The sequence below is a fragment of the Oncorhynchus mykiss genome, chromosome 9, assembly GCF_057628025.1.
Source record: "Oncorhynchus mykiss isolate SJ-2025 chromosome 9, ASM5762802v1, whole genome shotgun sequence".
Lineage (NCBI taxonomy): Eukaryota > Metazoa > Chordata > Actinopteri > Salmoniformes > Salmonidae > Oncorhynchus > Oncorhynchus mykiss.
This window is the reverse complement of record NC_143030.1, coordinates 19,676,769-19,704,542: the sequence shown is the minus strand read 5'-3', so window position 1 is coordinate 19,704,542 and position 27,774 is coordinate 19,676,769. Positions and strand designations below refer to the sequence as shown.

The 27,774-nt window shown below is 44.6% G+C and overlaps 1 protein-coding gene across 3 annotated transcripts in view; it reads left to right on the top strand.

Moving 5' to 3' along the window:
* The window catches only part of LOC110532940 (sushi, von Willebrand factor type A, EGF and pentraxin domain-containing protein 1), a 155,842-nt gene that overhangs the window by 91,234 nt on the left and 36,834 nt on the right, over positions 1 to 27,774 (top strand). For all 3 annotated transcript variants that reach the window (XM_036987453.2, XM_036987454.2, XM_090183690.1), the window contains exons 11-28: positions 3,321 to 3,452; positions 4,630 to 4,821; positions 6,194 to 6,315; positions 6,722 to 6,827; positions 7,421 to 7,630; positions 8,094 to 8,330; positions 8,796 to 8,957; positions 10,369 to 10,530; positions 10,966 to 11,127; positions 13,414 to 13,502; positions 17,572 to 17,668; positions 18,250 to 18,363; positions 19,941 to 20,054; positions 21,224 to 21,425; positions 21,694 to 21,851; positions 22,480 to 22,678; positions 23,046 to 23,221; positions 23,441 to 23,565. In XM_036987453.2, the coding sequence (XP_036843348.2) occupies positions 3,321 to 3,452; positions 4,630 to 4,821; positions 6,194 to 6,315; positions 6,722 to 6,827; positions 7,421 to 7,630; positions 8,094 to 8,330; positions 8,796 to 8,957; positions 10,369 to 10,530; positions 10,966 to 11,127; positions 13,414 to 13,502; positions 17,572 to 17,668; positions 18,250 to 18,363; positions 19,941 to 20,054; positions 21,224 to 21,425; positions 21,694 to 21,851; positions 22,480 to 22,678; positions 23,046 to 23,221; positions 23,441 to 23,565 (2,759 nt within the window). The remainder of the gene's footprint in view (positions 1 to 3,320; positions 3,453 to 4,629; positions 4,822 to 6,193; positions 6,316 to 6,721; positions 6,828 to 7,420; positions 7,631 to 8,093; positions 8,331 to 8,795; positions 8,958 to 10,368; positions 10,531 to 10,965; positions 11,128 to 13,413; positions 13,503 to 17,571; positions 17,669 to 18,249; positions 18,364 to 19,940; positions 20,055 to 21,223; positions 21,426 to 21,693; positions 21,852 to 22,479; positions 22,679 to 23,045; positions 23,222 to 23,440; positions 23,566 to 27,774) is intronic.

Sequence of the window (27,774 nt, the reverse complement as noted above, 5' to 3'; positions counted from 1 at the left end):
GTTCTACTCTACTCTACTGTGTCTGTGTCTAGACCAGTGGTTCACCTCTACTCTACTGTGTCTGTTAGACCAGTGGTTCTGCTCTACTCTACTGTGTCTGTTAGACCAGTGGTTCACCTCTACTCTACTGTGTCTGTTAGACCAGTGGTTCTGCTCTACTGTACTGTGTCTGTTAGACCAGTGGTTCTGCTCTACTCTACTGTGTCTGTTAGACCAGTGGTTCTCCTCTACTCTACTGTGTCTGTGTCTACACCAGTGGTTCTACTCTACTCTACTGTGTCTGTGTCTAGACCAGTGGTTCACCTCTACTCTACTGTGTCTGTATCTAGACCACTGGTTCTCCTCTACTCTACTGTGTCTGTGTCTAGAACAGTGGTTCACCTCTACTCTACTGTGTCTGTGTCTAGACCAGTGGTTCTCCTCTACTCTACTGTGTCTGTATCTAGACCAGTGGTTCTCCTCTACTGTACTGTGTCTGTATCTAGACCAGTGGTTCTCCTCTACTCTACTGTGCCTGTATCTAGAACAGTGGTTCTCCTCTACTCTACTGTGCCTGTATCTAGAACAGTGGTTCTCCTCTACTCTACTGTGCCTGTATCTAGAACAGTGGTTCTCCTCTACTCTACTGCGTCTGTTAGACCAGTGGTTCTACTCTACTCTACTGTGTCTGTGTCTAGACCAGTGGTTCTCCACTACTCTACTGTGTCTGTGTCTAGACCAGTTGTTCTACTCTACTCTACTGTGTCTGTGTCTAGACCAGTGGTTCACCTCTACTCTACTGTGTCTGTGACTAGACCAGTGGATCTACTCTACTCTACTGTGTCTGTGTCTAGACCAGTGGTTCTACTCTACTCTACTGTGTCTGTGTCTAGACCAGTGGTTCTACTCTACTCTACTGTGCCTGTGTCTAGACCAGTCATTCACCTCTACTCTACTGTGTCTGTTAGACCAGTGGTTCACCTCTACTCCACTGTGTCTATTAGACCAGTGGTTCTACTCTACTCTACTGTGTCTGTTAGACCAGTGGTTCACCTCTACTCTACTGTGTCTGTTAGACCAGTGGTTCTCCTCTACTCTACTGTGTCTGTTTCTAGACCAGTCGTTCACCTCTACTCTACTGTGTCTGTTAGACCAGTGGTTCACCTCTACTCTACTGTGTCTGTTAGACCAGTGGTTCCCCTCTACTCTACTGTGTCTAGACCAGTGGTTCACCTCTACTCTACTGTGTCTGTGTCTAGACCAGTGGTTCTACTCTACTCTACTGTGTCTGTGTCTAGACCAGTGGTTCACCTCTACTCTACTGTGTCTGTGTCTAGGCCAGTATTTTCTACTCTACTCTACTGTGTCTGTGTCTAGACCAGTGGTTCACCTCTACTCTACTGTGTCTGTTAGACCACTGGTTCTGCTCTACTCTACTGTGTCTGTTAGACCAGTGGTTCACCTCTACTCTACTGTGTCTGTGTCTAGACCAGTATTTTCTACTCTACTCTACTGTGTCTGTGTCTAGACCAGTGGTTCTCCTCTACTCTACTGTGTCTGTTAGACCAGTGGTTCACCTCTACTCTACTGTGTCTGTTAGACCAGTTGTTCTGCTCTACTCTACTGTGTCTGTTAGACCAGTGGTTCACCTCTACTCTACTGTGTCTGTTAGACCAGTGGTTCTCCTCTACTCTACTGCGTCTGTTAGACCAGTGGTTCTCCTCTACTCTACTGTGTCTGTGTCTACACCAGTGGTTCTACTCTACTCTACTGTGTCTGTGTCTAGACCAGTGGTTCTACTCTACTCTACTGTGTCTGTGTCTACACCAGTGGTTCTACTCTACTCTACTGTGTCTGTATCTAGACCAGTGGTTCTACTCTACTCTACTGTGTCTGTGTCTACACCAGTGGTTCTCCTCTACTCTACTGTGTCTGTTAGACCAGTGGTTCTACTCTACTCTACTGTGTCTGTGTCTAGACCAGTCGTTCACCTCTACTCTACTGTGTCTGTTAGACCAGTGGTTCACCTCTACTCTACTGTGTCTGTTAGACCAGTGGTTCTCCTCTACTCTACTGTGTCTGTGTCTAGAACAGTGGTTCTGCTCTACTCTACTGTGTCCGTGTCTAGACCAGTTGTTCTGCTCTACTCTACTGTGTCTGTGTCTAGACCAGTGGTTCTACTCTACTCTACTGTGTCCGTGTCTAGACCAGTGGTTCTGCTCTACTCTACTGTGTCCGTGTCTAGACCAGTGGTTCTGCTCTACTCTACTGTGTCCGTGTCTAGACCAGTGGTTCTGCTCTACTCTACTGTGTCTGTGTCTAGACCAGTGGTTCTACTCTACTCTACTGTGTCTGTGTTAGACCAGTGGTTCTACTCTACTCTGCTGTGTCTGTGTTAGACCAGTGGTTCTCAATCCTCTCCTCGTGGCCCCCAGCAGTTCCATGTATTTGATCTATTCCAGAGCTAGCACACATGATTCAACTTGTCTACTAATCATCAAGCCCTTGACTTGGTGAATCAGTATACTGCTGTAGTACAATGCTTCCCCTGGGGACAGTGTGTGTGTATGTGTCTGTGTGTCTTTGTGTCTTTGTGCCTAGGACAGCATCTTTCTTTTTCTCTCTCTCTTTCTCTCTCTAATCCATCCATCCATCCCTTCACCAATCCCTCCATCTATTAATTTATCCAGACAGGTAGCAAGTACCCCCAGTCTGCCCAGATGATGATGATATTATTTATTCTGATGCCATGTGATGCTCTGAGAGAGAGACCAGCCGTTCCAACATGTGTCAACATGCCCTGCTTTTGTATAACTGTTGTGGTTAACCAGGACTAAAGTGACTCATTCTGCCCATCTATGGTAACTGACACACCACTGCTCTCTGCAGGGCTATTAATGATACTGTAGTTTATCTAGGTGTCTTTTAAACATGATTTATTTTGTATTTTATTTTCATTTAACCTTTATGCAACTAAGTATGTCAGCTGAGAACAAATTCTTATTTACAATGACGGCCTATTGTGCACCGCCCTATGGGTCTCCCAATCACGGCTGATTGTGAAACAGCCTGGAATCGAACCAAGGTCTGTAGTGACGCCTCTAGCACTGAGATGCAGTGCCTTAGACCACTGCGCCACTCGGGAGCAGCAGTGACAATGACAAGACATTTGACTTTCAAGGATTAAACCCTGGATTTAAACCCATGATCCAATGAGGGATAAGAAAACCAAAGTACATAGTTGGTACAGAGTTTGTCTTTGCTTCAATGTCCCAGAGATGGTCTGCAAGATCATATATAACTGTTAGTTATTGTTTTTGTGTGTTTTGTACCATTCTCAGGTGGGCGTCTGAGTGTGTCCACCACACACACACCAGGCTCTCTATTCCCTGTCGGAGAGACGGTGGTGAGCTACACAGCTACGGATCAGGCAGGCAACAACCGCACCTGCCACCTCACCATCACTGTACAAGGTAAAAGGAAGGAGTTTACTAGAGTTACTAGAGCATAGTAGAGATGACCAGAGTAGACTAGAGTTGACCAGAGTAGACTAGAGTTGACCAGAGTAGACTAGAGTTGACCAGAGTTGACCAGAGTAGACTAGAGCTGACCAGAGTAGACTAGAGCTGACCAGAGTAGAATAGAGCTGACCAGAGTAGACTAGAGTTGACCAGAGTAGACTAGAGCTGACCAGAGTAGACTAGAGCTGACCAGAGTAGACTTGAGTTCACCAGAGTAGACTAGAGCTGATCAGAGTAGACTAGAGTTGACCAGAGTAGACTAGAGTTGACCAGAGTAGACTAGAGCTGACCAGAGTAGACTAGAGCTGACCAGAGTAAACTAGAGTTGACCAGAGTAGACTAGAGTTGACCAGAGTAGACTAGAGCTGACCAGAGTAGACTAGAGCTGACCAGAGTAGACTAGAGCTGACCAGAGTAGACTAGAGCTGACCAGAGTAGACTTGAGTTGACCAGAGTAGACTAGAGCTGACCAGAGTAGACTAGAGCTGACCAGAGTAGACTTGAGCTGACCAGAGTAGACTAGAGCTGACAAGAGTAGACTAGCGTTGACCAGAGTTTACTAGAATTTGCTCGTTGAATACTAGATTTGACCAGAGTTCACTAGAGATGACCAATATATTCTAGAGTATACTAGAGTATACTAGAGTTAACCAGTTTACTAGAGACAACCAATGTATTCTAGAGTATACTAGAGTATACTAGAAATGACCAGAGTTTACTAGAGATGACCAGAGTATTCTAGAGATGACTAGTTTACTCTGTACATCTCTATCTTTGCTGTGTTGTGGCTTTACAAGGTAGGCCTGTACACCACAAGCACTTAGATCTTCATTCAACTACAGGATTTGTTTTAATGTTCATGTATTTATGTCATATTTAATATATGTTTTTATTTGGTTGAAGCAGAGCTTCACTGTTTTGGAATAGGATGAAATCTCAAATCAATTGTTTGGTGCTGTACTTCACATTTGCCATCCACTTTCCTTCCTCCATGTTGTACTACATTACCTATCAATGTTGAGACTGGGTGCACACAAAATAAATACAATATGTATTTTATTTAATAGAATTCAGCCAGCCCCATAACTACATTACCGATGAAGCTCTGCGTGTCTCTGTTATATTCCAGGGTCCACATGTGAACAGCCCTTCGTCCCAGTGAATGGGGAGTTCTCCTGTTCAGAAGAGGAGGACGGGGTCAACTGTACTCTGTACTGTAAAGATGGATACAGCTTCACACAGCAGGACGTCCACAGCTACTTCTGTGCTAACAACGGAGTGTGGGAGCCGCCACACTCGCCCGACAGACCCGACTGCTCCTGTGAGTGACCTTAGTCATAGTCTGCATCCCAAATGGAACCCTGTTCACTATATAGTGCACTACTTTGAACCCTGGTCTTTGGGTATGGCTGCCATTTGGGACAGACACCTGCAGTACATTTTCTTTGGCTGTTTTTTTTTCATCACTTTGGAGCAATTTTCACAAGTATGTGGTCAATTTTCACAAGTATGTGGTCAATTTTCACAAGTACGTGGTCAATTTTCACAAGTACGTGGTCAATTTTCACAAGTATGTGGTCAATTTTCACAACTCAGTACAAAACCCATTGTTTCAGAACTCTAAGATGTATGATTGCCATCCCCATGAGCGTATCACCATACTTCAGGCCATGGATGAGATAGGCAACGATGTCATACCTACAGTATGTCAGGCTTGGATTCGCCGTGCCGAAAGGTTGATCCCCAGGTGAATGAACAATGAGGACATTTACTGTGATGTCGATCAGAAGCTAAAGTATGACCAATGAGGACATTTACTGTGATGTCAATGAGAAGCTAAAGTATGACCAATGAGGACATTTACTGCGATGTCAATGAGAAGCTCAAGTATGACCAATGAGGACATTTACTGCGATGTCGATGAGAAGCTAAAGTATGACCAATGAGGACATTTACTGTGATGTCAATGAGAAGCTAAAGTATGACCAATGAGGACATTTACTGTGATGTCAATGAGAAGCTAAAGTATGACCAATGAGGACATTTACAGCGATTTCGATGAGAACATATGGCCAACTGCTTAAGACAGACTTAATGCAAACTAGTGGATGCTAAACATTACGTTTCTTTCATTTCTTTCATTTGATCACATTGTGAAAGATGTCTTCAATGATCACACCTATAAATTGATCAATTTGAATGGGTCGTGCCTAATGTGAAAACAGTGTCATGTATTGTAATTTACAGTACTGTTGCAAACTACATTAAAGGGCCATTTTGAATCATGTCTCTTAAATTTGCTATTGGATCAACTGGTTGTTAGAATGACTTAATATGGAAGATGTCATTATATTGTGTTTTGGTGATTAAACCAACGTACTCATTAAATTTCACAGTAAACTTTTATTTGGGGTTAAGATGTCGTAAAACAAAAGGAATGCACAATAAAAGGTTTTAAATGTAAGACTGGCTGGTTTACTAGAGTTACCAGTTTGGAGTTTTGTACAAAGAGTTTTGAAAGTTCACCACATGATTGTGAAAATAGTACCAGTGATAAAAAACACTTCGTATTTAGTCGCATCCTCTCTTGCCACCTCTTATATTACAGTTACAGTAGCTGTACATGCATGCTATTCATTATTGAAATTAAATCATGTGTGTGCATGTCTGTGTGTCCTGTCCCTCTATCTCAGTGAACCGTATTGCCAACCATGGGATTAAGCCCTTCGAGATGCTGTTCAAAGCCTCTCGCTGTGGTGACCTGGATCTGGTCAAGTCCTTTACCGGGGAGTTCAGCACTAAACTAGGAGACATGGTGAGAACACAGGAGTACACACACACACACCACACACCACACACACCACACACACACACACACACACACACACACACACCACACACCACACACCACACACCACACACACCACGCACACACACACACACACACACACACACACACACACACACACCACACACCACACACCACACACCACACACCACACACACACACACCACACACCACACACCACACACCACACACACACACACACACACACACACACACACACACACACACACACACACACACACACACACACCACACACCACACACACCACACACACACACACACCACGCACACACACACACACACACACACACACACACACCACACACCACACACACACAATATGTTTCCTTTCTCTCTCATTTGTATCCATAGCTCCCGACCATCTGCAGTAATGATGATGTTGCCTGCAAGTTAGATGTGATGTCACAGGGCCACTGTCTGGAGTACAACTATGACTATGAGAATGGATTCGCCATCGGTAAGACCTTTTCAGTTACTATTGGGCCAGGAGTTTTCCCTGACCATGTGATCATGTGACCTTGTTATAGGTTGTACGAATGGCCCAGATTTTTCATTCCTGGACAGGTCATGTTGCCTGTAAAAACTCCTTGCCCCAACTATAAGATTGTACTGTACAAGCAGTTGAGCCTCGACATGAATGTATTTGCCCTATAACCCACCCCCCCCTTCCTTCACCCCTTCCCCTCTCTCCCTCTCTCTCCACTCTCCCAACCCCCCTTGCCCTCCCCCTCCCCTCTTCTTCCCCTCTGTCTCCCCTTTGCCTCCCCTCTGTTTCCCCTCTGCCTCCCCTCTGCCTCCCCTCTGTCTCCCCTCCGTCTCCCCTCTGTCTCCCCTTTGCCTCCCCTCTGCCTCCCCTCTGTCTCTCCTCTGTCTCCCCTCTGCCTCCCCTCTGTCTCCCCTCTGTCTCCCCTCTGCCTCCCCTCTGCCTCCCCTCTGTCTCCCCTCTGTCTCCCCTCTGTCTCCCCTCTGCCTCCCCTCTTTCTCCCCTCTTTCTCACCTCTGCTTCCCCTCTGTCTCCCCTCTGTCTCCCCTCTGCCTCCCGTCTCCCAGGTCCAGGAGGATGGGGCAGTAACTGGGGACCCCAGAGTGGTCAGGACTATGCCTACTTCGATACAGGCTTTGCCACGGACAGCCAGAGAACTCCTATGCAACAGGACGGTACCGGCAGGACGGGAACCTCCCATTACCGCGCCAAGAGGCACCGTAAGATCGCCGGCCCCACCAGAGACCAAAAGATACAGATCTTCTTCAACATCACAGGTAGCTATGGTGGAGGGACTGTCATCATACCCGTGTGAACACACTCATGTTCATGTTACTGAGCATATGACAGTATGACAGTATATTTTGTTTATTTTAATCTGTTCCATCAAACGAGCACCTGGCAAGTTTCTTTGGATGTGCTCACATAATGCCTGATGGACTTACACTTTTCTGCCCATTGGGAAGCACTTGGCATCAAATAAAGTTGTTTCAGACCAGGGTAGACGATTGATTGATTGATAATTATATTCATTATGGGAGTCTGGGAGTGAAGTCTTTGGCCAATCAACTACGTTAATTGATTATTTAACTACCAGATAATTTGGCCTTAGAGGGTCGGAATTGCATAGCCATTGAATAGCCCTGGCCTAGAGGGGAGTCGGGACGAATTTAGAATTGAGTGTTAGTTGTTGTTGTTGTCGTTCGAGTCCCGTCCTTTGAGCTGTGCCCATTCTCCCAGCAAGCATCCCGTTGCCCTCGTCCAGGAATGACTCGGTGGAGGTAGCCAATCAGAAGCGCCTGTTGCGGACCCTGGAGCAGCTGACCAATCGGCTGAAGCGGACGCTGGCCAAGCAGCCTCTGTCGTCATATCACGTGTCTTCGGAGATGATTGTGGTGGCTGACCCCAAGTCCCTGGAGAGCAAGAGGGCCTCTCTGTTTTGCCGACCTGGGTCTGTACTGAAGGGGAGGATGTGTGGTGAGTAGTGGGCCATAAGATACACACAGTAACAGTATATATATTTAGCATGGTCTCCAGGTTCACAGTGTCCACATAGAGTATTGATGAATGAATTAATGGATTGATGGATGGATGGATGAATTAATTAACGGATGAGTGTCCATATGGGTTGCTGTGTGCCTCAGTCCAGTGTCCAGGTGGGGATCTACTACTCTCTAGTTATGTGTGGTAATGTGTAAATATGTCTGGCTATGTGTGGTAATGTGTAAATATGTCTGGCTATGTGTGGAAATATGTAAATATGTCTGGCTATGTGTGGTAATGTGTAAATATGTCTGGCTGTGTGTGGTAATGTGTAAATATGTCTAGCTATGTGTGGCAATGTGTAAATATGTCTGGCTATGTGTGCCAATGTGTAAACATGTACGGTTATGTGTGGTAATGTAGCTGATTATATGTGGTTATGTATTCTGTGTGTTCCAGTCCAGTGTCCAGTGGGAACCTACTACTCCCTGGAGTATGCAGAGTGTGAGAGCTGCTGGCTGGGGTCCTTCCAGGAACAGGAGGGTCAGATGGAGTGTAAGACCTGTCCTGATGGATCCTCCACAGCCTACCTCCACGCACGCAGCCAGGACCAGTGCAAAGGTAAAGCACTGTAACCCTCCAGAGGTAAAACACTGTAACCCTCCAGAGGTAAAACACTGTAACCCTCCAGAGGTAAAACACTGTAACCCTCCAGAGGTAAATGCTGTAACCCTCCAGAGGTAAATGATGTTACCCTCCAGAGGTAAATGCTGTTACCCTCCAAAGGTAAATGCTGTAACCATCAAGAAATAAAACACTGTAACCCTCCAGAGGTAAAACACTGTCAACCTCCAGAGGTAAAACACTGTAACCCTCCAGAGGTAAAACACTGTTACCCTCCAGAGGTAAAACACTGTCACCCTCCAGAGGTAAAACACTGTAACCCTCCAGAGGTAAAACACTGTAACCCTCCAGAGGTAAATGCTGTAACCCTCCAGAGGTAAATGATGTTACCCTCCAGAGGTAAATGCTGTTACCCTCCAAAGGTAAATGCTGTAACCATCAAGAAATAAAACTCTGTAACCCTCCAGAGGTAAAACACTGTCACCCTCCAGAGGTAAAACACTGTAACCCTCCAGAGGTAAAACACTGTTACCCTCCAGAGGTAAATGCTGTTACCCTCCAGAGGTATATGCTGTAACCCTCCAGAGGTAAAACACTTGAATCCTCCAGAGATAAAACACTGTAACCCTCCAGGGGTAAAACATTTTAACCCTCCGGAGGTAAAAAAAATGTAACCCTCCAGAAGAGAAACACTGTAACCCTCCAGAAGTAAAACATTTGAACCCTCCAGAGGTATAACACTGTAATCCTCCAGAGGTAAAACACTGTAACCCTCCAGGGGTAAAACATTTTAACCCTCCGGAGGTAAAACAAACGAACCCTCTGGAGGTAAAACAATGTAACCCTCCGGAGGTAAAACACTGTAACCCTCCAGAGGTAAAACACTGTAACCCTCCAGAGATAAAGCACTGTAACCTTCCAGAGGTAAATGCTGTAACCCTGCAGAGGTAAAACACTGTAACCCTCCTGAGGTAAAACACTGCAACCCTCCTGAGGTAAAACACTGTAACCCTCCAGAGGTAAAACACTGTAACCCTCCAGAGGTAAAACACTGTAACCCTCCAGAGGTAAATGCTGTAACCCTCCAGAGGTAAAACACTGTAACTGTCCAGAGGTAAATGCTGTAACCCTCCAGAGGTAAAAGACATGTACAAGGTCCTCATACATTGGTTATACTGTACATAGGCCTGGAGTTTTTCTGACCAAGTGATCTGACTTGGAAAAAAACACTGGGTCTCAGTACCTTGTCAGAACTGACCAGAAAAAATGTTGGGTCCTAAAATACTATATCATCAACTCTATTCATCATGAGCAGGTGGCACCATTTCTACAATATCCTGAAGGCAAAAACTCAATGACCTCTTTACTGTGATATGTTTATAGTGTATGTGTTTCTGTGTGTTTTCAGAGCAGTGCAGGCCTGGAGGTTACTCTGTGAACGGGCTGGAGACGTGTGAGTCGTGCCCACTGGGGCACTACCAGCCTGGGTTTGGGTCCAGAGAGTGTCTGGTCTGTCCGGATGAGACCTCCACCGTCACCAGCGGGGCAAGGGAGATGTCTGAGTGTGGAGGTGAGTTAGAGAGAGAGAGACAGAAACTATACAGTACTCAGACTCTGAACACACCACTGACCCTGTGAAGAGGCAGCGGTCTAAGGCACTGCATCTCAGTGTAAGAGGCGTCACTACAGTCCCTGGTTCGAATCCAGGCTGAAACACGTCCGGCCGTGATTGGGAGGCCCATAGGGCGGCGCACAATTGCCCCAGCGTCTGGCCGGGGTAGGTTTGGCCGGGGTAGGCCGTCATTGTAAATAAGAATTTGTTCTTAATTGACTTGCCTAGTTAAATAAAATAAAAGAGGGGAGGGGAAATCACAGACATGACACTGTGACTGAACTCAATTAGTATTATGACTGAACTCACTTACTATGCATAAAAATATGATTACTGAGCTTACTTTCATGTGTGACACTGACTAACTGTCTCCCCTCTCCCCTTCCCCTCCAGTTCCTTGTTTGGCAGGTCATTTCTCTCGAACAGGGTTGGTCCCCTGCTACCCCTGCCCCAGAGACTACTACCAACCCGACCACGGTCGCTCCTACTGCCTCGCCTGCCCTTTCTACGGCACCACCACAGTCACCGGGGCCACTGCCATACAACACTGCTCCAGTGAGTTTCACATCACACCCTACTGTTACACTACACTGGCTGAGTTTCACATCACACCCTACTGTTACACTACACTGGCTGAGTTTCACATCACACCCTACTGTTACACTACACTGGCTGAGTTTCACATCACACCCTACTGTTACACTACACTGGCTGAGTTTCACATCACACCCTACTGTTACACTACACTGGCTGAATTTATTTACTTAATTACACCATATTCCTTATTGCTCATACAGTATATATGCAACCAAATGTTCCTCTGGTGAAAATCAAGTTTGAACTAAATTATAGTGTATTCATGACACCCTTTTCCCCTATAGTGCCCAACCTTTGACCTGAGTCTGCATCTGTAATGCCATCCTATTCCTCATAGGACGACTGACACACGGCTCTGGTCAAAATGACACTAGACTGGCAACAGGGCATTATTTGAGACCGTAGACAGACAACATTGTTTGAGACTTGGCCACTGAATGGAAAAGGGATTTTGATATATGCTCAGGAAAGAATGGAAATGTCTTAGACATGTGACTACTGGAGAATGGAAATGTCTTAGACATGTGACTACTGGAGAATGGAAATGTCTTAGACATGTGACTACTGGAGAATGGAAATGTCTTAGACATGTGACTACTGGGGAATGGAAATGTCTTAGACATGTGACTACTGGAGAATGGAAATGTATTAGACATGTGACTACTGGAGAATGGAAATGTCTTAGACATGTGACTACTGGAGAATGGAAATGTCTTAGACATGTGACTACTGGGGAATGGAAATGTCTTAGACATGTGACTACTGGAGAATGGAAATGTATTAGACATGTGACTACTGGAGAATGGAAATGTCTTAGACATGTGACTACTGGGGAATGGAAATGTCTTAGACATGTGACTACTGGAGAATGGAAATGTCTTAGACATGTGACTACTGGGGAATGGAAATGTCTTAGACATGTGACTACTGGAGAATGGAAATGTCTTAGACATGTGACTACTGGAGAATGGAAATGTCTTAGACATGTGACTACTGGGGAATGGAAATGTCTTAGACATGTGACTACTGGAGAATGGAAATGTCTTAGACATGTGACTACTGGAGAATGGAAATGTCTTAGACATGTGACTACTGGAGAATGGAAATGTATTAGACATGTGACTACTGGAGAATGGAAATGTCTTAGACATGTGACTACTGGAGAATGGAAATGTCTTAGACATGTGACTACTGGGGAATGGAAATGTCTTAGACATGTGACTACTGGAGAATGGAAATGTCTTAGACATGTGACTACTGGAGAATGGAAATGTCTTAGACATGTGACTACTGGAGAATGGAAATGTCTTAGACATGTGACTACTGGAGAATGGAAATGTCTTAGACATGTGACTACTGGGGAATGGAAATGTCTTAGACATGTGACTACTGGAGAATGGAAATGTCTTAGACATGTGACTACTGGAGAATGGAAATGTCTTAGACATGTGACTACTGGAGAATGGAAATGTCTTAGACATGTGACTACTGGGGAATGGAAATGTCTTAGACATGTGACTACTGGAGAATGGAAATGTCTTAGACATGTGACTACTGGGGAATGGAAATGTCTTAGACATGTGACTACTGGAGAATGGAAATGTCTTAGACATGTGACTACTGGAGAATGGAAATGTCTTAGACATGTGACTACTGGAGAATGGAAATGTCTTAGACATGTGACTACTGGAGAATGGAAATGTATTAGACATGTGACTACTGGAGAATGGAAATGTCTTAGACATGTGACTACTGGAGAATGGAAATGTCTTAGACATGTGACTACTGGGGAATGGAAATGTCTTAGACATGTGACTACTGGAGAATGGAAATGTCTTAGACATGTGACTACTGGAGAATGGAAATGTCTTAGACATGTGACTACTGGAGAATGGAAATGTCTTAGACATGTGACTACTGGAGAATGGAAATGTCTTAGACATGTGACTACTGGAGAATGAAATACCCTACAAAATAAAGGTTGTGGCTGTAGAATAAATATGAGCTTAATGAAACCCTCTCTCTTTTTTCTCTCGTCCTATTCTGTCTTTCTTTCTCTCTCTCTCTCTCTCTCTCTCTCCTCGTCCTCTCTCTCTCTCTCTCTCTCCCTCCCTCTCTCTCTCTCTCTCTCTCTCTCTCTCTCTCTCTGTCTCTGTCTCTCTCCATCTATCTCTCCTCCTCTCTGTCTCCCCCCCTCTCACTCTCCCTTTCTCCCTCTCTCCCTCTCTCCATCCCCTCTGTCAGGTTTTGGCTCTAGTTTCCTGCCCAAAGAGCAGAGTGTGACATCAGCCCCAGAAGTGGTGGTATCCCAGGACTACCAGGCTAGCAGCCAGGTGAGACTGACTGACTGGCCTATGTCCTCAAGAGACCTCAAGGGGTTACCCTGCAAACAATAATGAATCACTAGGACGTCCCTGGGACGTCACGAAATGGTCGCCTAAAGTTGTCAGGATGTTGTGTCATGGTCCCCTGGAGGTTTTGTCTAGTTCCCGGTTTGTCCCAGGGCCGTTCCCGACAACATTTTAGGATGTTCTTGGAATGTTGCGTCATGGTCCCCTGGAAGGTTTTGTCTAATTCCCAGTTTGTCCCGGAGAAGTCACCTGATGGTCGCAAAGAAATGTTCTCCTCCTCCAAAACATTTTTTACCCAGGGCACGCGCCCCCTAGTTTCACTACACATCTCCCCTTGTTACTTTTGCTAAGGCCCTGATTGGTGAACCACTGATCCAGTCACAGCTCTTTGTCTTTTGGCAATGCTAGGGACACCCACCCATAAAAAAAGTGCTTTTAGGATTGTTGGAACAAAGTCTAACGCTGTGTAAATGCTTGAGTTGAATAATACTATTCAACTGAGCATTTTCCACAGCTGTCCAGTAACCTCTTTACATCCAGTACCACACATAGGAGTGATGTATTACTGTCTCCTTATCTCTGAGACACTAACAGCCAGCCAGGCTAAACTCTTCCCTTGTCTGTTTGGCTCTAAAGGTCTTATCAATCAGCCCCTATCTTAGACACATAGGCTGTGAGAACTGGTTAGAACTGGTTCTTGTTTTTATTATTTTTTCTAAGGAAGTGGAGCCAATTACCCCTTATCTCTTTTGTAAGTTTGCCTCCCCCTTGGAGGGGTAAACAGCTCTGTGTAGATGAAGTATATAAAGACTGTGTGATTTGTAAATAATCAAGTTCCTCCCCGGGAAATTTCAGGAGAGTTAACTTCCTTGCAATTGCTTGAATAAACTCTTAAAAACAAGCTCTGCCTGATCGTTGGAACAAGTTCTTCCTCAACAGTGTTTTGGAACTTAAATATTTGGCACACATATTTACATTGTGTATGCTTATTCATACATTATTTAACATGTCTTCTCCTGACGGATTTCACCTGTAGGCCTATTCCTACACTTTGCACTTCAAAGTAAACCTTAGCTCTGTTAAAATACACTTAAATTCAGGAGTAACATGAAAACAGAATAATATGCCCCACCAGCATTAGACAACTATACTGAAAACTCAATCTCAAATGACTGAAATAAGTTAATTAAATAAATAAGAGAATAGCAGTGTGGGTTGAGAGCTTCAAGTTCCTTGGTGTCCACATCACCAACTATTATGGTCCAAACACACCAAGACAGTCGTGAAGAGGGCACAACAACCACTATTCCCCCTCGGGAGACTGAAAAGATTTGTCATGGGTCCCCAGATCCTCAAAAGGTTGCACCATCGAGCTGCACCATCGAGAGTATACTGACCGGTTGTATCATCCATCGCCTGGTATGGCAACTGCTCGGCACTGGGGCCAAGCTTCCTGCCATCCAGGACCTCTATACTAAAAATGGTCAAAAACTCCAGCCACCCAAGTCACAGACTGTTCTCTCTGCTACCGCACGGCAAGTAGTACCGGAGCCCCAAGTCAAGGTCGAAAAGGCTCCTTAACAGCTTCTACCCCCCAAGCCATAAGACTGCTGGACAATTAATCAAATGACTACCTGGACTATTTGCATTGACCCCCCTTTTACTATACTGCTGCTACTCACTGTTTATTATCTATGCATAGTCACTTTGCCCCTATCTACAGTGCATTCAGAAAGTATTCAGACCCCTTGAATGTTTTCCACATTTTGTTACATTACAGACTTATTCTAAAATGTATTAAATCATTTTTTTGCTCGTCAATCTACACACAATGCCCCATAAGGACAAAGCAAAAACAGGTTTTTAGAAATTGTAAACATATATAAAAAATGTAAAACTGAAATATCACATTTACTTAAGGATTCAGATCCTTTACTCAGTACTTTGTTGAAGCACCTTTGACAGAGATTACAGCCTTGAGTCTTCTTGGGTTTGACGCTACAAGCTTGTCACACCTGTATTTTGGGAGTTTCTCCCATTCTTCTCTGCAGATCCTCTCAAGCTCTGTCAGGTTGGATGGGGAGCGTCGCTGCAGAGCTATTTTCAGGTCTTTCCAGAGATTTTCAATCGGGTTCAAGTCCGGGCTCTGGCTGGGCCACTCAAGGACATTCAGAGACTTGTCCCGAAGCCACTCCTGCGTTGTCTTGGCTGTGTGCTAAGGGTTGTTGTCCTGTTGGAAGGTGAACCTTCACTCCAGTCTGAGGTCGCAAGTGCCCAGGAGCAGGTTTTCATCAAGGATCGCTCTGTTCTTTGCGCCGTTTACCTTTCCCTTAATCCTGACTTGTCTCCCAGTCCCTGCCTCTGAAACACATCCCCACAGCATGATGCTGCCACCACCATGCTGGCACTCTTTTGTTTTTCTCCAGACGTGGCATTTGGCATTCAGGCCAAAGTGTTCAATCTTGGTTTCATCAGACCAGAGAATCTTGTTTCTCATGGTCTGAGAGTCTTTTTTGTTACCCTTCCCCAGATCTGTGCCTCGACACAATCCTGTATCGGAGCTCTACGGACAATTACTTCGACCTCATGCCTTACTTTTTGCTCTGACATGCACTGTCAAATGTAGGGCCTCATATAGACAGATGTGTGCCTTTCCAAGTCTTGTCCAATCAATTGAATTTACCACAGGTGGACTGCAGTCAAGTTGTAGAAACATCTCAAGGAGGATCAATGTAAACAGGATGCACCTGAGCTCAATTTCGAGGCTCATAGAAAATGTGTATTTTACACATTCAGTACCTATGGTCTGAAAACTTATGTAAATATGGTATTTTTTTATTTTTTTTAATGAATTTACAAACATTTCTGAAAATCTGTTTTTGCCTTTCATTAAGTGATATTGATGAGGGAAAACATTATTTAATCAATTTTAGAATAAGGCTGTAATGTAACAAAATGTGGGAAAGGTCAAGGGGCCTGAATACTTTCTGAATGCACTTTACATGTACATATTACCTCAATTACCTCGATTAACCTGTCAATTACCTCGATTAACCTGTCAATTACCTCGATTAACCCCCGCACATTGACTCGGTACCGGTATCCCCGTGTATACAGCTTCGTTATTGTTATTTTATTGTGTTTCTTTTTTTACTTTAGTTTATTTCATTAATATTTTCTCAACTCTTCTTTTCTTAAAACTGCATTGTTGGGCTTGTAAGTAAGCATTTCACAGTAAATTCTACACCTGTTGTATTCGCAACATGTGACGAATAAAATTAGATTTGATTGATTTGAGATGGCACTCTTTTGTTAAGTGCACATTTGTATTATAGGTACTGAATGTGTAGAAGACTTTGTGGTACAGCAGCAGAAATCCCAGCAGAAATCCCAGGTGGGGTCATATTGTAAAGTCAGTACTAAGTAATCATGTCAAATGTAATCATATTGTCATTTATTAAAGGTTTTTATACTATTTTAGCTGGACAGCGTACCACTTACCTTAAAACACCCATACCATTTCATCACTTTACTTATAATGGGACACCTGCGACCATCACCTGACAAAAATCTCCAGGGGACCATGACACAAGAATGTTCAGGGGACCTTCAGGGGACCATGACAGAATGTCCCAAGAACGTGCTAAAAACATCCTCGGGGACATCCCGGGACAGACCGGGGGGGGGGGGGGGGGGGGGGGGTAGACTAAACCTCCAGGGGACCATGACACAGTGTCCAAAGAACATCCTAACAACGTCATCACGTGGTGTCCTAAGGACTAGTGAAATGAAAGTCCTTAAAACATCCAAAAAGGTCCTGACATGGTCCTCAATGACGTCCTGGTAACTTACAGAGAACTAAACAAAGGTCCCCAGAGAAGTTCTCTTAGACTAGAGTGCACTGGGGATGATGAGTTGTAATCAGTAATGCTTATGAGTATGATGAGTACAGAATGTGAGAATGAGATGAGCTCTCTTTCTCCTGAAGTGATCACACTCTACACTCATGACCATAGCTCACAACCACATGACTGTACCTGTATCTCCTCAGGTGTTCCATGAGTGTTTCCTGAATCCGTGTCAGAACAGGGGCACGTGTGAGGAGGTGGGGGCGGGATACGTGTGCACCTGTCTACCTGGTTTCACAGGTAAACTAAAACAGTTATGAATGGAATGAAAAGAGAACTTCCACATGTCACAGTGTTCTGCTGTCCCTCTCCTCGCCCCAACCTGGGCATGAATCAGGGACTCTCTGCACACATCAACAACCCTCGAAGCACCATGACCTATGATGTCACAAGAGCCAAGGCCCTTGCAGAGCAAGGGAGACAACTACTTTAAGGTCTTAGAGCAAGTGACATCACCGATTAAAACACCGCTAACCAGCTAGCCATATCACACCGGTTACACACACACTTAAGCTTTCAGTCAAACAATGATCATTAGAGCAATGAGAAGTTAATATTAGTTATAAACTGGGTGGTTCGAGCACTGAATGCTGATTGGCTGACAGCTGTGGTATATCACACTGTATACCACGGGTTTGACAAACTTGTATTTTTACTGCTCTAATAACCTTGGTAACCAGTTTATAATAATAATAAGGCACCACTGGGGTTTGTGATACATGGCCAATATAGCACGGCTAAGGGCTGTGTCCATATATCACATCACCTCGGGCAGTTGGTAAGTTGTCTTATATCACTGTGACGATGTGTTTCTCTCTCAGGGGCTAAGTGTGAGAGTGACATAGATGAGTGTGACTCGGCACCCTGCCAGAATGACGGTCTCTGTAAGGATGGCATGGGAGACTTCCTCTGTCAGTGTAGACCTGGCTTTGTAGGTATGGAGACGTCACAACAACTACACACTGTCCTCCATGTCATGACTGTCCACTGTCCTCCACTTCATGACTGTCCACTGTCCTCCATGTCATGACTGTCCACTGTCCTCCATGTCATGTCTGTCCTCTGTCCTCCACGTCATGACTGTCCACTGTCCTCCACGTCATGACTGTCCACTGTCCTCCACGTCATGACTGTCCACTGTCCTCCACGTCATGACTGTCCACTGTCCTCCACATCATGACTGTCCTCTGTCCTCCACATCATGACTGTCCACTGTCCTCCATGTCATGACTGTCCACTGTCCTCCACTTCATGTCTGTCCACTGTCCTCCACTTCATGTCTGTCCTCTGTCCTCCATGTCATGACTGTCCACTGTCCTCCACGTCATGACTGTCCACTGTCCTCCATGTCATGACTGTCCACTGTCCTCCACGTCATGACTGTCCACTGTCCTCCATGTCATGACTGTCCACTGTCCTCCACTTCATGTCTGTCCTCTGTCCTCCACTTCATGTCTGTCCTCTGTCCTCCACTTCATGTCTGTCCTCTGTCCTCCACTTCATGTCTGTCCTCTGTCCTCCACTTCATGTCTGTCCTCTGTCCTCCACTTCATGTCTGTCCTCTGTCCTCCACGTCATGTCTGTCCTCTGTCCTCCACTTCATGTCTGTCCTCTGTCCTCCACGTCATGACTGTCCACTGTCCTCCACATCATGACTGTCCACTGTCCTCCACATCATGACTGTCCACTGTCCTCCATGTCATGACTGTCCACTGTCCTCCATGTCATGACTGTCCACTGTCCTCCACATCATGAATGTCCACTGTCCTCCAAGTCATGACTGTCCACTGTCCTCCATGTCATGACTGTCCACTGTCCTCCACATCATGACTGTCCACTGTCCTCCACATCATGACTGTCCACTGTCCTCCACGTCATGACTGTCCACTGTGCTCCACGTCATGACTGTCCACTGTCCTCCATGTCATGTCTGTCCACTGTCCTCCATGTCATGTCTGTCCTCTGTCCTCCACATCATGACTGTCCACTGTCCTCCACGTCATGACTGTGCACTGTCCTCCATGTCATGTCTGTCCACTGTGCTCCATGTCATGTCTGTCCTCTGTCCTCCACTTCATGTCTGTCCACTGTCCTCCATGTCATGTCTGTCCACTGTGCTCCATGTCATGTCTGTCCTCTGTCCTCCACGTCATGACTGTCCACTGTCCTCCATGTCATGTCTGTCCACTGTGCTCCATGTCATGTCTGTCCTCTGTCCTCCACTTCATGTCTGTCCACTGTCCTCCACGTCATGACTGTCCACAGTCCTCCATGTCATGTCTGTCCACTGTGCTCCATGTCATGTCTGTCCACTGTCCTCCACGTCATGACTGTCCACAGTCCTCCACACAGACACATCTTCTTTGAGGATTTGTCAGACATTCAGTAGCCTGGGTGCTGTAGTCTGTTTCTGCTTTGCCAAAACCTTTGTCTGGCAACAAGGCTGCATTTAGTACTATTTGAATGCAGATGTGTGTATATGATTGACTGCCGGTCCTCTGTCCGGTCCCAGGTTCTCTGTGCGAGGCAGAGGTGAATGAGTGTAGCTCCTTCCCCTGTCTGAACGAGGGAGTGTGTGTGGACGAGATCAACCAGTACACCTGCAGCTGTGCTGACGGCTTCACAGGTGGGATCACTCTGCCTCGCCTCCCTACCAGACTCCTTTGGCACTTCAGTTACCTGTATTCATAATTGCATGAACATTGCATGAATATACTGCAGAGGCAGCCCCTTAAACATTTAAATTAAACCTTGCATTTGTAATAATCACAATGCCACATTTTATGCAACTACTGCAGAAGGGAACACGTGTAAAATGGTCACATGGCAAATTATTTATTTAATTTAAAACTGTAATTATCATAATATGCCCAATAAAAATATTGTCCTGCTAAAGGCAAAACCTACAAAACCAATTTTTTGAGCAACATCCACAAACAAATGCTTTAATTTATACAGCAAACATTCAATGCCAGCAATGGAATTAATTGAGTTCTCCAGTACTCACGCAATAAGGCGTTATGATCAAAAACATGATATTTTGCCTTGTGATCAACAATACGACAACAGCTTCAACCAAAGGGGACTGCTCCACTCAGTTTAGTTCCACCAAATTTGGCCAGACAGCTGGATTATGGAACACCCTGCCAACCAGTGTGAGAGAGTGCTGTACTTTTGTTATATGTAGCTTATAGGCAAGCCAGTCATGTGAACACTAAGACATTGTGACTCTTAAGATGTTACATACTGTAGGACCAAGGGACAATGAAAACTCAGATGTAACTTTATCATTATATTGTCTATTGTTGTATATTTGGATTATTAGATATTTGTATCTCTCTCTCTCTCTCTCTCTTATATATATATATATAAATATACACTACCGTTCAAAAGTTTGGGGTCACTTAGAAATGTCCTTGTTTTTGAGAGAAAAGCACATTTGTCCATTAAAATAACATCAAATTGATCAGAAATACAGTGTAGACATTGTTAATGTTGTAAATTACTATTGTTGCTGGAAACGGCTGATTTTGAATGGAATATCTACATAGGTGGCCAGCATCCTGAAGTAGCCTCTTCACTGTTGGCGTTGAGACTGGTGTTTTGCGGGTACTATTTAATGAAGCTGCCAGTTGAGGACTTGTGAGGCATTTGTTTCTCAAACTATACACTCGAATGTGTCATCCATTCACCTACTCTGCGTCTCACAAAGACACAATGCAATGGCATGTTGTGCATGGTCCCTGAGAAATAAACAAAGAAATAAATCAGATCTTTTTCCTTTCTGTCTTCTAGGTTCCCGTTGTGAGCTGGAGATAGATGAGTGTCTGTCCAGTCCGTGTCTGAACGGGGGTGTGTGTGACGACCTGATGGGGGGGTACTCCTGCACCTGCCTCCCGGGCTACTCTGGTTACCGCTGTGAGGTCAACGTGAATGAGTGTAACAGCGCCCCCTGTCTGAATGGAGGGACATGTCAGGACGCGGTCAACAACTTCAGGTAACAAGAAGGAACAGCTGACTGCTGTCAACCAACTAAGCAGTGGTGTACTTTTATTTATTTATTTTTTATTATATATCATCTTTTGCATAGTTATGTTTTATTTATGTGGAAAATATGTGTTGAATTGTTTTCAAACTTGAGATTTTAGTGAAATATGGCTGGGACTTCAGTCAGTTATTCAGCATTTGTAAGGCTTAAAAGAATATGATTGTGTATGAAGTGCACTGAACAGGTATATATGACAGTCTTCTCTCTCTGTATGCAGGTGTCAGTGTGTGGAGGGCTACCGTGGCAGGCTGTGCCAGGTGGATGTTGATGAGTGTCAGGCTAACCTTTGTATCAACGGGGCCACCTGTGTAGACGGACCGGGCTCCTACACCTGCCGCTGCCCTCCTGGGTTCAACGGAAGCAGGTGTGAGACAGGTATAGACGCCATGGAGGAGGAGTAGAGAGGGGGATGAGTGGAGGAGGGGTAGAGAGAGGGGGATGAGTGGAGGAGGAGCAGAGAGAGGGGGATGAGTGGAGGAGGGGTAGAGAGAGGAGGATGAGTGTATAAATGTTGGTACAATTTGAAGTTATTAAAGTAATAAGTACAAATAAATAAAAAGCTATTGCTGGAACCAACGAGTCTGTTGCTCAACCAGGAGTGGTTTATTTTTCTTACCGAAATGATTCAACAGAAAGGATCCTTTGTTGGGAGCACAAGCAGTAGACAAGTAAATGTGAGGTTTCACTACTCATTGGAGGCATTGGTGCCGAACGTCTGGTTGTCTAATCGAAGGAAATTGCTTTCTTAAAGTTTGATTTCACAGCCTAATGGACTAGTCTGGTCCTTTTTTCTGGATCAATATCTATTTAATATGAATCAACAACTGCTCCTTTACTTAAAAATCAATTTTCATACACACTTCATTTCTGGCCCAAAACACTTTTTCTCCCTCTAACCTCAATGACCTGGAAACTGCTCTTCCTATTTACACCTAAAACTTTTTCATAATAATTGTAATATTTTTTTCACTCGTTTACTGCCTCAACATTCTCTTCCCTTCAGAGATGTCGACCTCATTCAACCTGGATTTCGAGGTGTCGGGTATCCATGGTTATGTAATGATGGACGGGGTGATGCCTGCGCTGACGGAGATCACGTGTACGTTCTGGATGAGGTCATCAGACACCACCAACTACGGCACGCCCATCTCCTACGCCGTGGAGGAAAGTGACAACGCCTTCCTGCTCATAGACTACAACGGGTCAGTACTGACACACACATACATGTTCATGCACGGCTAGGGAGAGTGACTAGGATGGATATTTGTTTATTTCTGTATTTGGAACTAGTTGTTATTCTAGTCCACACAAAATGCTTTCTCTCTCTCTCTCTCTCTCATTCTCTCATTCTCTCTCTCTCTCTCTCTCTCTCTCTTTCTCATTCTCTCTCTCTCTCTCTCTCTCTCTCTCTCTCTCTCTCTCTCTCATTCTCTCTCTCTCTCTCTCTCTCTCATTCTCTCATTCTCTCATTCTCTCTCTCTCTCTCTCTCTCTCTCTCTCTCTCTCATTCTCTCATTCTCTCATTCTCTCTCTCTCTCTCTCTCTCTCTCTCTCTCTTTCTCTCTCCAGGTGGGTCCTATACATCAATGGTAAGGACAGGATCACAGACTGCCCGGCGGTCAACACGGGCCAGTGGCACCACATTGGGGTGTCATGGAGAAGCTGGGACGGAGACTGGAGGGTCTATATCAACGGAAACCCCTCAGATGGAGGGAAAGGCCTGTCAGTGGGCAGCACCATCCCAGGTGTAGTGCTATCCTGCTCATTCTACTGTATCATCTTAGTACCTCATTGAGTCCTCATTGTCTGCTGCTTAATAGTATCTACATGTGTCAAAAAGTAGAATAATGCTATTTTGCGGGTCTTAATGAAGTAATAGCAATGAGGTTTTGACATCTTTTAGGCTGATTTCATAGAACTCAAAGACTAGTGGTTAACCTCTGAACCTTGACCCTACCCTGCAGGTGGAGGGGCATTGGTGCTGGGCCAGGACCAGGACCAGAGGGGTGAAGGCTTTAACCCCGTGGAGTCCTTCGTGGGGTCCCTCAGCCAGCTCCACATCTGGGACAGAGTTCTGGACCCACAACAAGTAAATCACACTGACACACACACACACATTCAGACTGTCCTACTGCATTATAACCTGAAACACACACACACATTCAGACTGTCCTACTGCTTTATAACCTGAAACACACACACATTCAGACTGTCCTACTGCTTTATAACCTGAAACACACACACATTCAGACTGTCCTACTGCTTTAGAACCTGGAACACACATACATTCAGACCGTCCTACTGCTTTATAACCTGAAACACACACACATTCAGACTGTCCTACTGCTTTATAACCTGAAACACACACATTCAGACTGTCCTACTGCTTTAGAACCTGAAACACACACACATTCAGACCGTCCTACTGCTTTAGAACCTAAAACACACACACATTCAGACCGTCCTACTGCTTTATAACCTGAAACACACACACATTCAGACTGTCCTACTGCTTTATAACCTGAAACACACACACATTCAGACTGTCCGACTGCTTTATAACCTGAAACACACACACATTCAGACTGTCCTACTGCTTTATAACCTGAAACACACACACATTCAGACTGTCCTACTGCTTTATAACCTGAAACACACACACATTCAGACTGTCCTACTGCTTTATAACCTGAAACACACACACATTCAGACTGTCCTACTGCTTTATAACCTGACACACACACACATTCAGACTGTCCTACTGCTTCATAACCTGAAACACACTCTCACAGACGAGAACAGTAGCTGCTGTGTCACTATCTGAATAGAACTACTAGCTTGGTTAGCAGATCTGTTTCTGTTCTAGAACTTGTTTTTCATTGTCACGATCATCATGTTTGACACACAAAAGAGTAGTCTCAAGCAGAAGGATACTGTTGACCAGGCTACATAACTACAGTATATGAACTAGCAACTGGCTCTCCAACTTTTCTAGCATGAGAGCTACTTTTTAAAAATTAAACATGTCACGAGCCACTGATTTTCTTCTAGGTTTCCAATAGGCACATTCTCCTCTTCTCTTCTCCCCTGCAACTCTTCCCCGGGTCCTTAGTGTACAAGAGAAAGTAGTGCACTCTGTTTTCTGTCAATATACCTGGTATATATTTTTCCAAATTATGTTCTCAGTTACATTTTTCACTCTTAAAGTTGTTCATAGAGAAAGAACAGAATTCAATGTTCTGAGTCCATGTCAATGCTTTCACTGCAGTGGGCTAAATCAGGGTCACACAGAATGTTTCTTGGTAGTCTTAAACAAATCTACTTTGAAACAAAAGTATACGCCTACACACATATTTTGTAAAACATTTTTTTAACTAGGCAAGTCAGTTAAGAACAAATTCTTATTTTCAATGACGGCCTAGGAACAATGGGTTAACTGCCTGTTCAGGTTTGTACCTTGTCAGCTTGGGGATTTGAACTTGCAACCTTCCGGTTACTAGTCCAACGCTTTAACCACTAGGCTACCCTGCCACCCCCCACATGGTTATGGGCTTAAAAAAAAGAGGACACCTGTACCGTGTCAGATATAGAGGTGAAATGTATTACATTTTGACTTTGCATCCCAATATTACACTTTATACACACCACAGAAGACTGAAATATAGAAACACCAATTTTATGCATATTTAAAAAAAATAAAAAAAAGTGTATTAATTATGAAATGATGAAACATATTAATAACAGTCCACCCATGAGGCCACTAGGTCATTTGACAGCAGGAAAGGGATACATCACATCAGAAGACAGGTTTTTTTTTTATGTTCGGAAGAAAACAAAACCCCAAAATATTTTTTGTGTGTAATTCCCCTTTAGTTGCTCATCTAGACATTTAATGTGCAGGTCTTATGATGGTGCTGCTCTTTTCATGCCAAAGTTTTTAAAATAACAAATAATAGATACAAATGATATACTTACTGATGATATGTTTCTGCCAGGTAAGTCTACTTTTGTTAACATTTAATTGAGAAGGTTTTCGGGGAAAGTATTTCTGTCAACCCACAAGACAGTTGCCACATCAACTGGCTTCACACAGAGTGATAAACAATGGTAAACCACACAGACAGGGGCAATATTGCTGGAAATTAATTGGCAGATATTGTGTTAGTTTTGGCTTTTTAATCCAATAGTGGCTAACCAGGGGTGGGATCATGTCAGTGTTGCATTGATCAAATAGAAGCTGGGAGCTTGCAGTGTCTGATACTTGTAAGATTTGTTTATGACAGTCAACATCAAATCCAATCAAATTGTATTGGTCACATAAACATGGTTAGCAGATGTTAATGCGAGTGTAGCGAAATGCTTGTGCTTCTAGTTCCGACAGTGCAGTAATATCTAACAAGTAATCTAACAATTCCCCAACTACATAATACACACAAGTCGAAAGGGGTGAATGAGAATATGTACATAGAAATATATGGATGAGCGATGGCCGAGCGTCATAGGCAAGGTGCAATAGATGGTATAAAATACAGTAAATACATGTGATATAAATAATGTAAGATATGTAAACATTATTAAAGTGTCATTATTTAAAGTGGCATTGTTTAAAGTGACTAGTGATCCATTTATTTTAAAGTGTCCAGTGATTGGGTCTCAATGTAGGCAGCAGCCTCTCTGAGTTAGTGATGGCTGTTTAACAGTCTGATGGCCTTGAGATAGCAGCTGTTTTTCAGTCTCTCGGTCCCAGCTTTGATGCACCTGTACTGACCTCGCCTTCTGGATGGTAGCGGTGTGAACAGTGGCTCGGGTAGTTATTGTCCTTGATGATCTTTTTGACCTTACTGTGACATCGGGTGCTGTAGGTGTCATGGAGGGCAGGTAGTTTGCCCCCGGTGATGAGTTGTGCAGACCTCATTTCCCTCTGGAGAGCCTTGCGGTTGAGGGCGGTGCAGTTGCCATACCAGGCTGTGATACATCCCGACAAGATGCTCTCGATTGTGTATCTGTAAAAGTTTGTCAGGGTTTTGGATGACAAGCCAAATTTCTTCAGCCTCCTGAGGTTGAAGAGGCGCTGTTGCGTCTTCTTCACCACACTGTCTGTGTGGGTGGACCATTTCAGTTTGCCTGTGATGTGTTGGCTGAGGAACTTAAAACTTTCCACGTTTTCCACTGCTGTCCCTTCAATGTGGATAGGGGGGAGCTCCCTCTGCTGTTTCCTGAAGTCCACGATCATCTCTTTTGTTTTGTTGACATTGAGTGAGAGGTTGTTTTCCTGACACCACACTCCGAGTGCCCTCACCTCTTCCCTGTAGGCTCTCTCGTCGTTGTTGGTAATCAAGCCCACTATTGTTGTGTTGTCTGTAAACTTGATGATTGAGTTGGTGGCATGCATGACCACGCAGGCGTGGGTGAACAGGGAGTACAGGAGGGGAATGAGCACGCACCCTTGTGGGGCCCCAGTGTTGAGGGTCAGCGAAGTGGAGATGTTGTTTCCTACATTCACCACCTGGGGGTTGCCCGTCAGAAAGTCTAGGACCCAATTGCACAGGGCAGTTGAGACCCAGGGCCTCCAGCTTGATGATGATCTTGGAGGGTACTATGGTGTTGAAAGCTGAGCTGTAGTCAATGAACAGCATTCTTACATAGGTATTCCTCTTGTCCAGATGGGATCCAGTTTGTGGTGGAATATGTGACAATTACATATACGTTCAGAATTGCTTGGCAAAAACTCATAGGGGGGCTGTAAGCTACTGGTAGCTCGTGATCGACCTGTTGGAGACCCCTGAACTAGCATGTCTGGATACTTCTGTGGCAAAAAATGTCCACGCCTGTGTATCTTGTATGCTGCCGGATCATGTTGTGGGGGTGCTTTGCTGCAGGAGCGTCTGGTGCACTTCACAAAATTGATGGCGTCATGAGGAAGGGGAAATTGTGTGGATATATTGAAGCAACATCTCAAGACATCAATCAGGAAGTTAAAGCTTGGTCGCAAATAGGTCTTCCAAATGGACAATGACCTCAAGCATACTTCCAAAGTTGTGGCAAAATGGCTTAAGGACAACAAAGTAAAGGTATTAGAGTGACCATCACAAAGCCCTGACCTCAATCCTACAGAAGATTTGTGAGCAGAACAGAAAAAGTGTGTGCGAGCAAGGAGGCCTACCCACCTGACTCAGTTATACCAGCTCTGTCAGGAGGATTGGGCCAAAATTCACCCAACTTATTGTGGGAAGCTTGTGGAAGGCTACCTGAAACGTTTGACCCAAGTTAAACAATTTAAAGGCAATTATTTATTAAT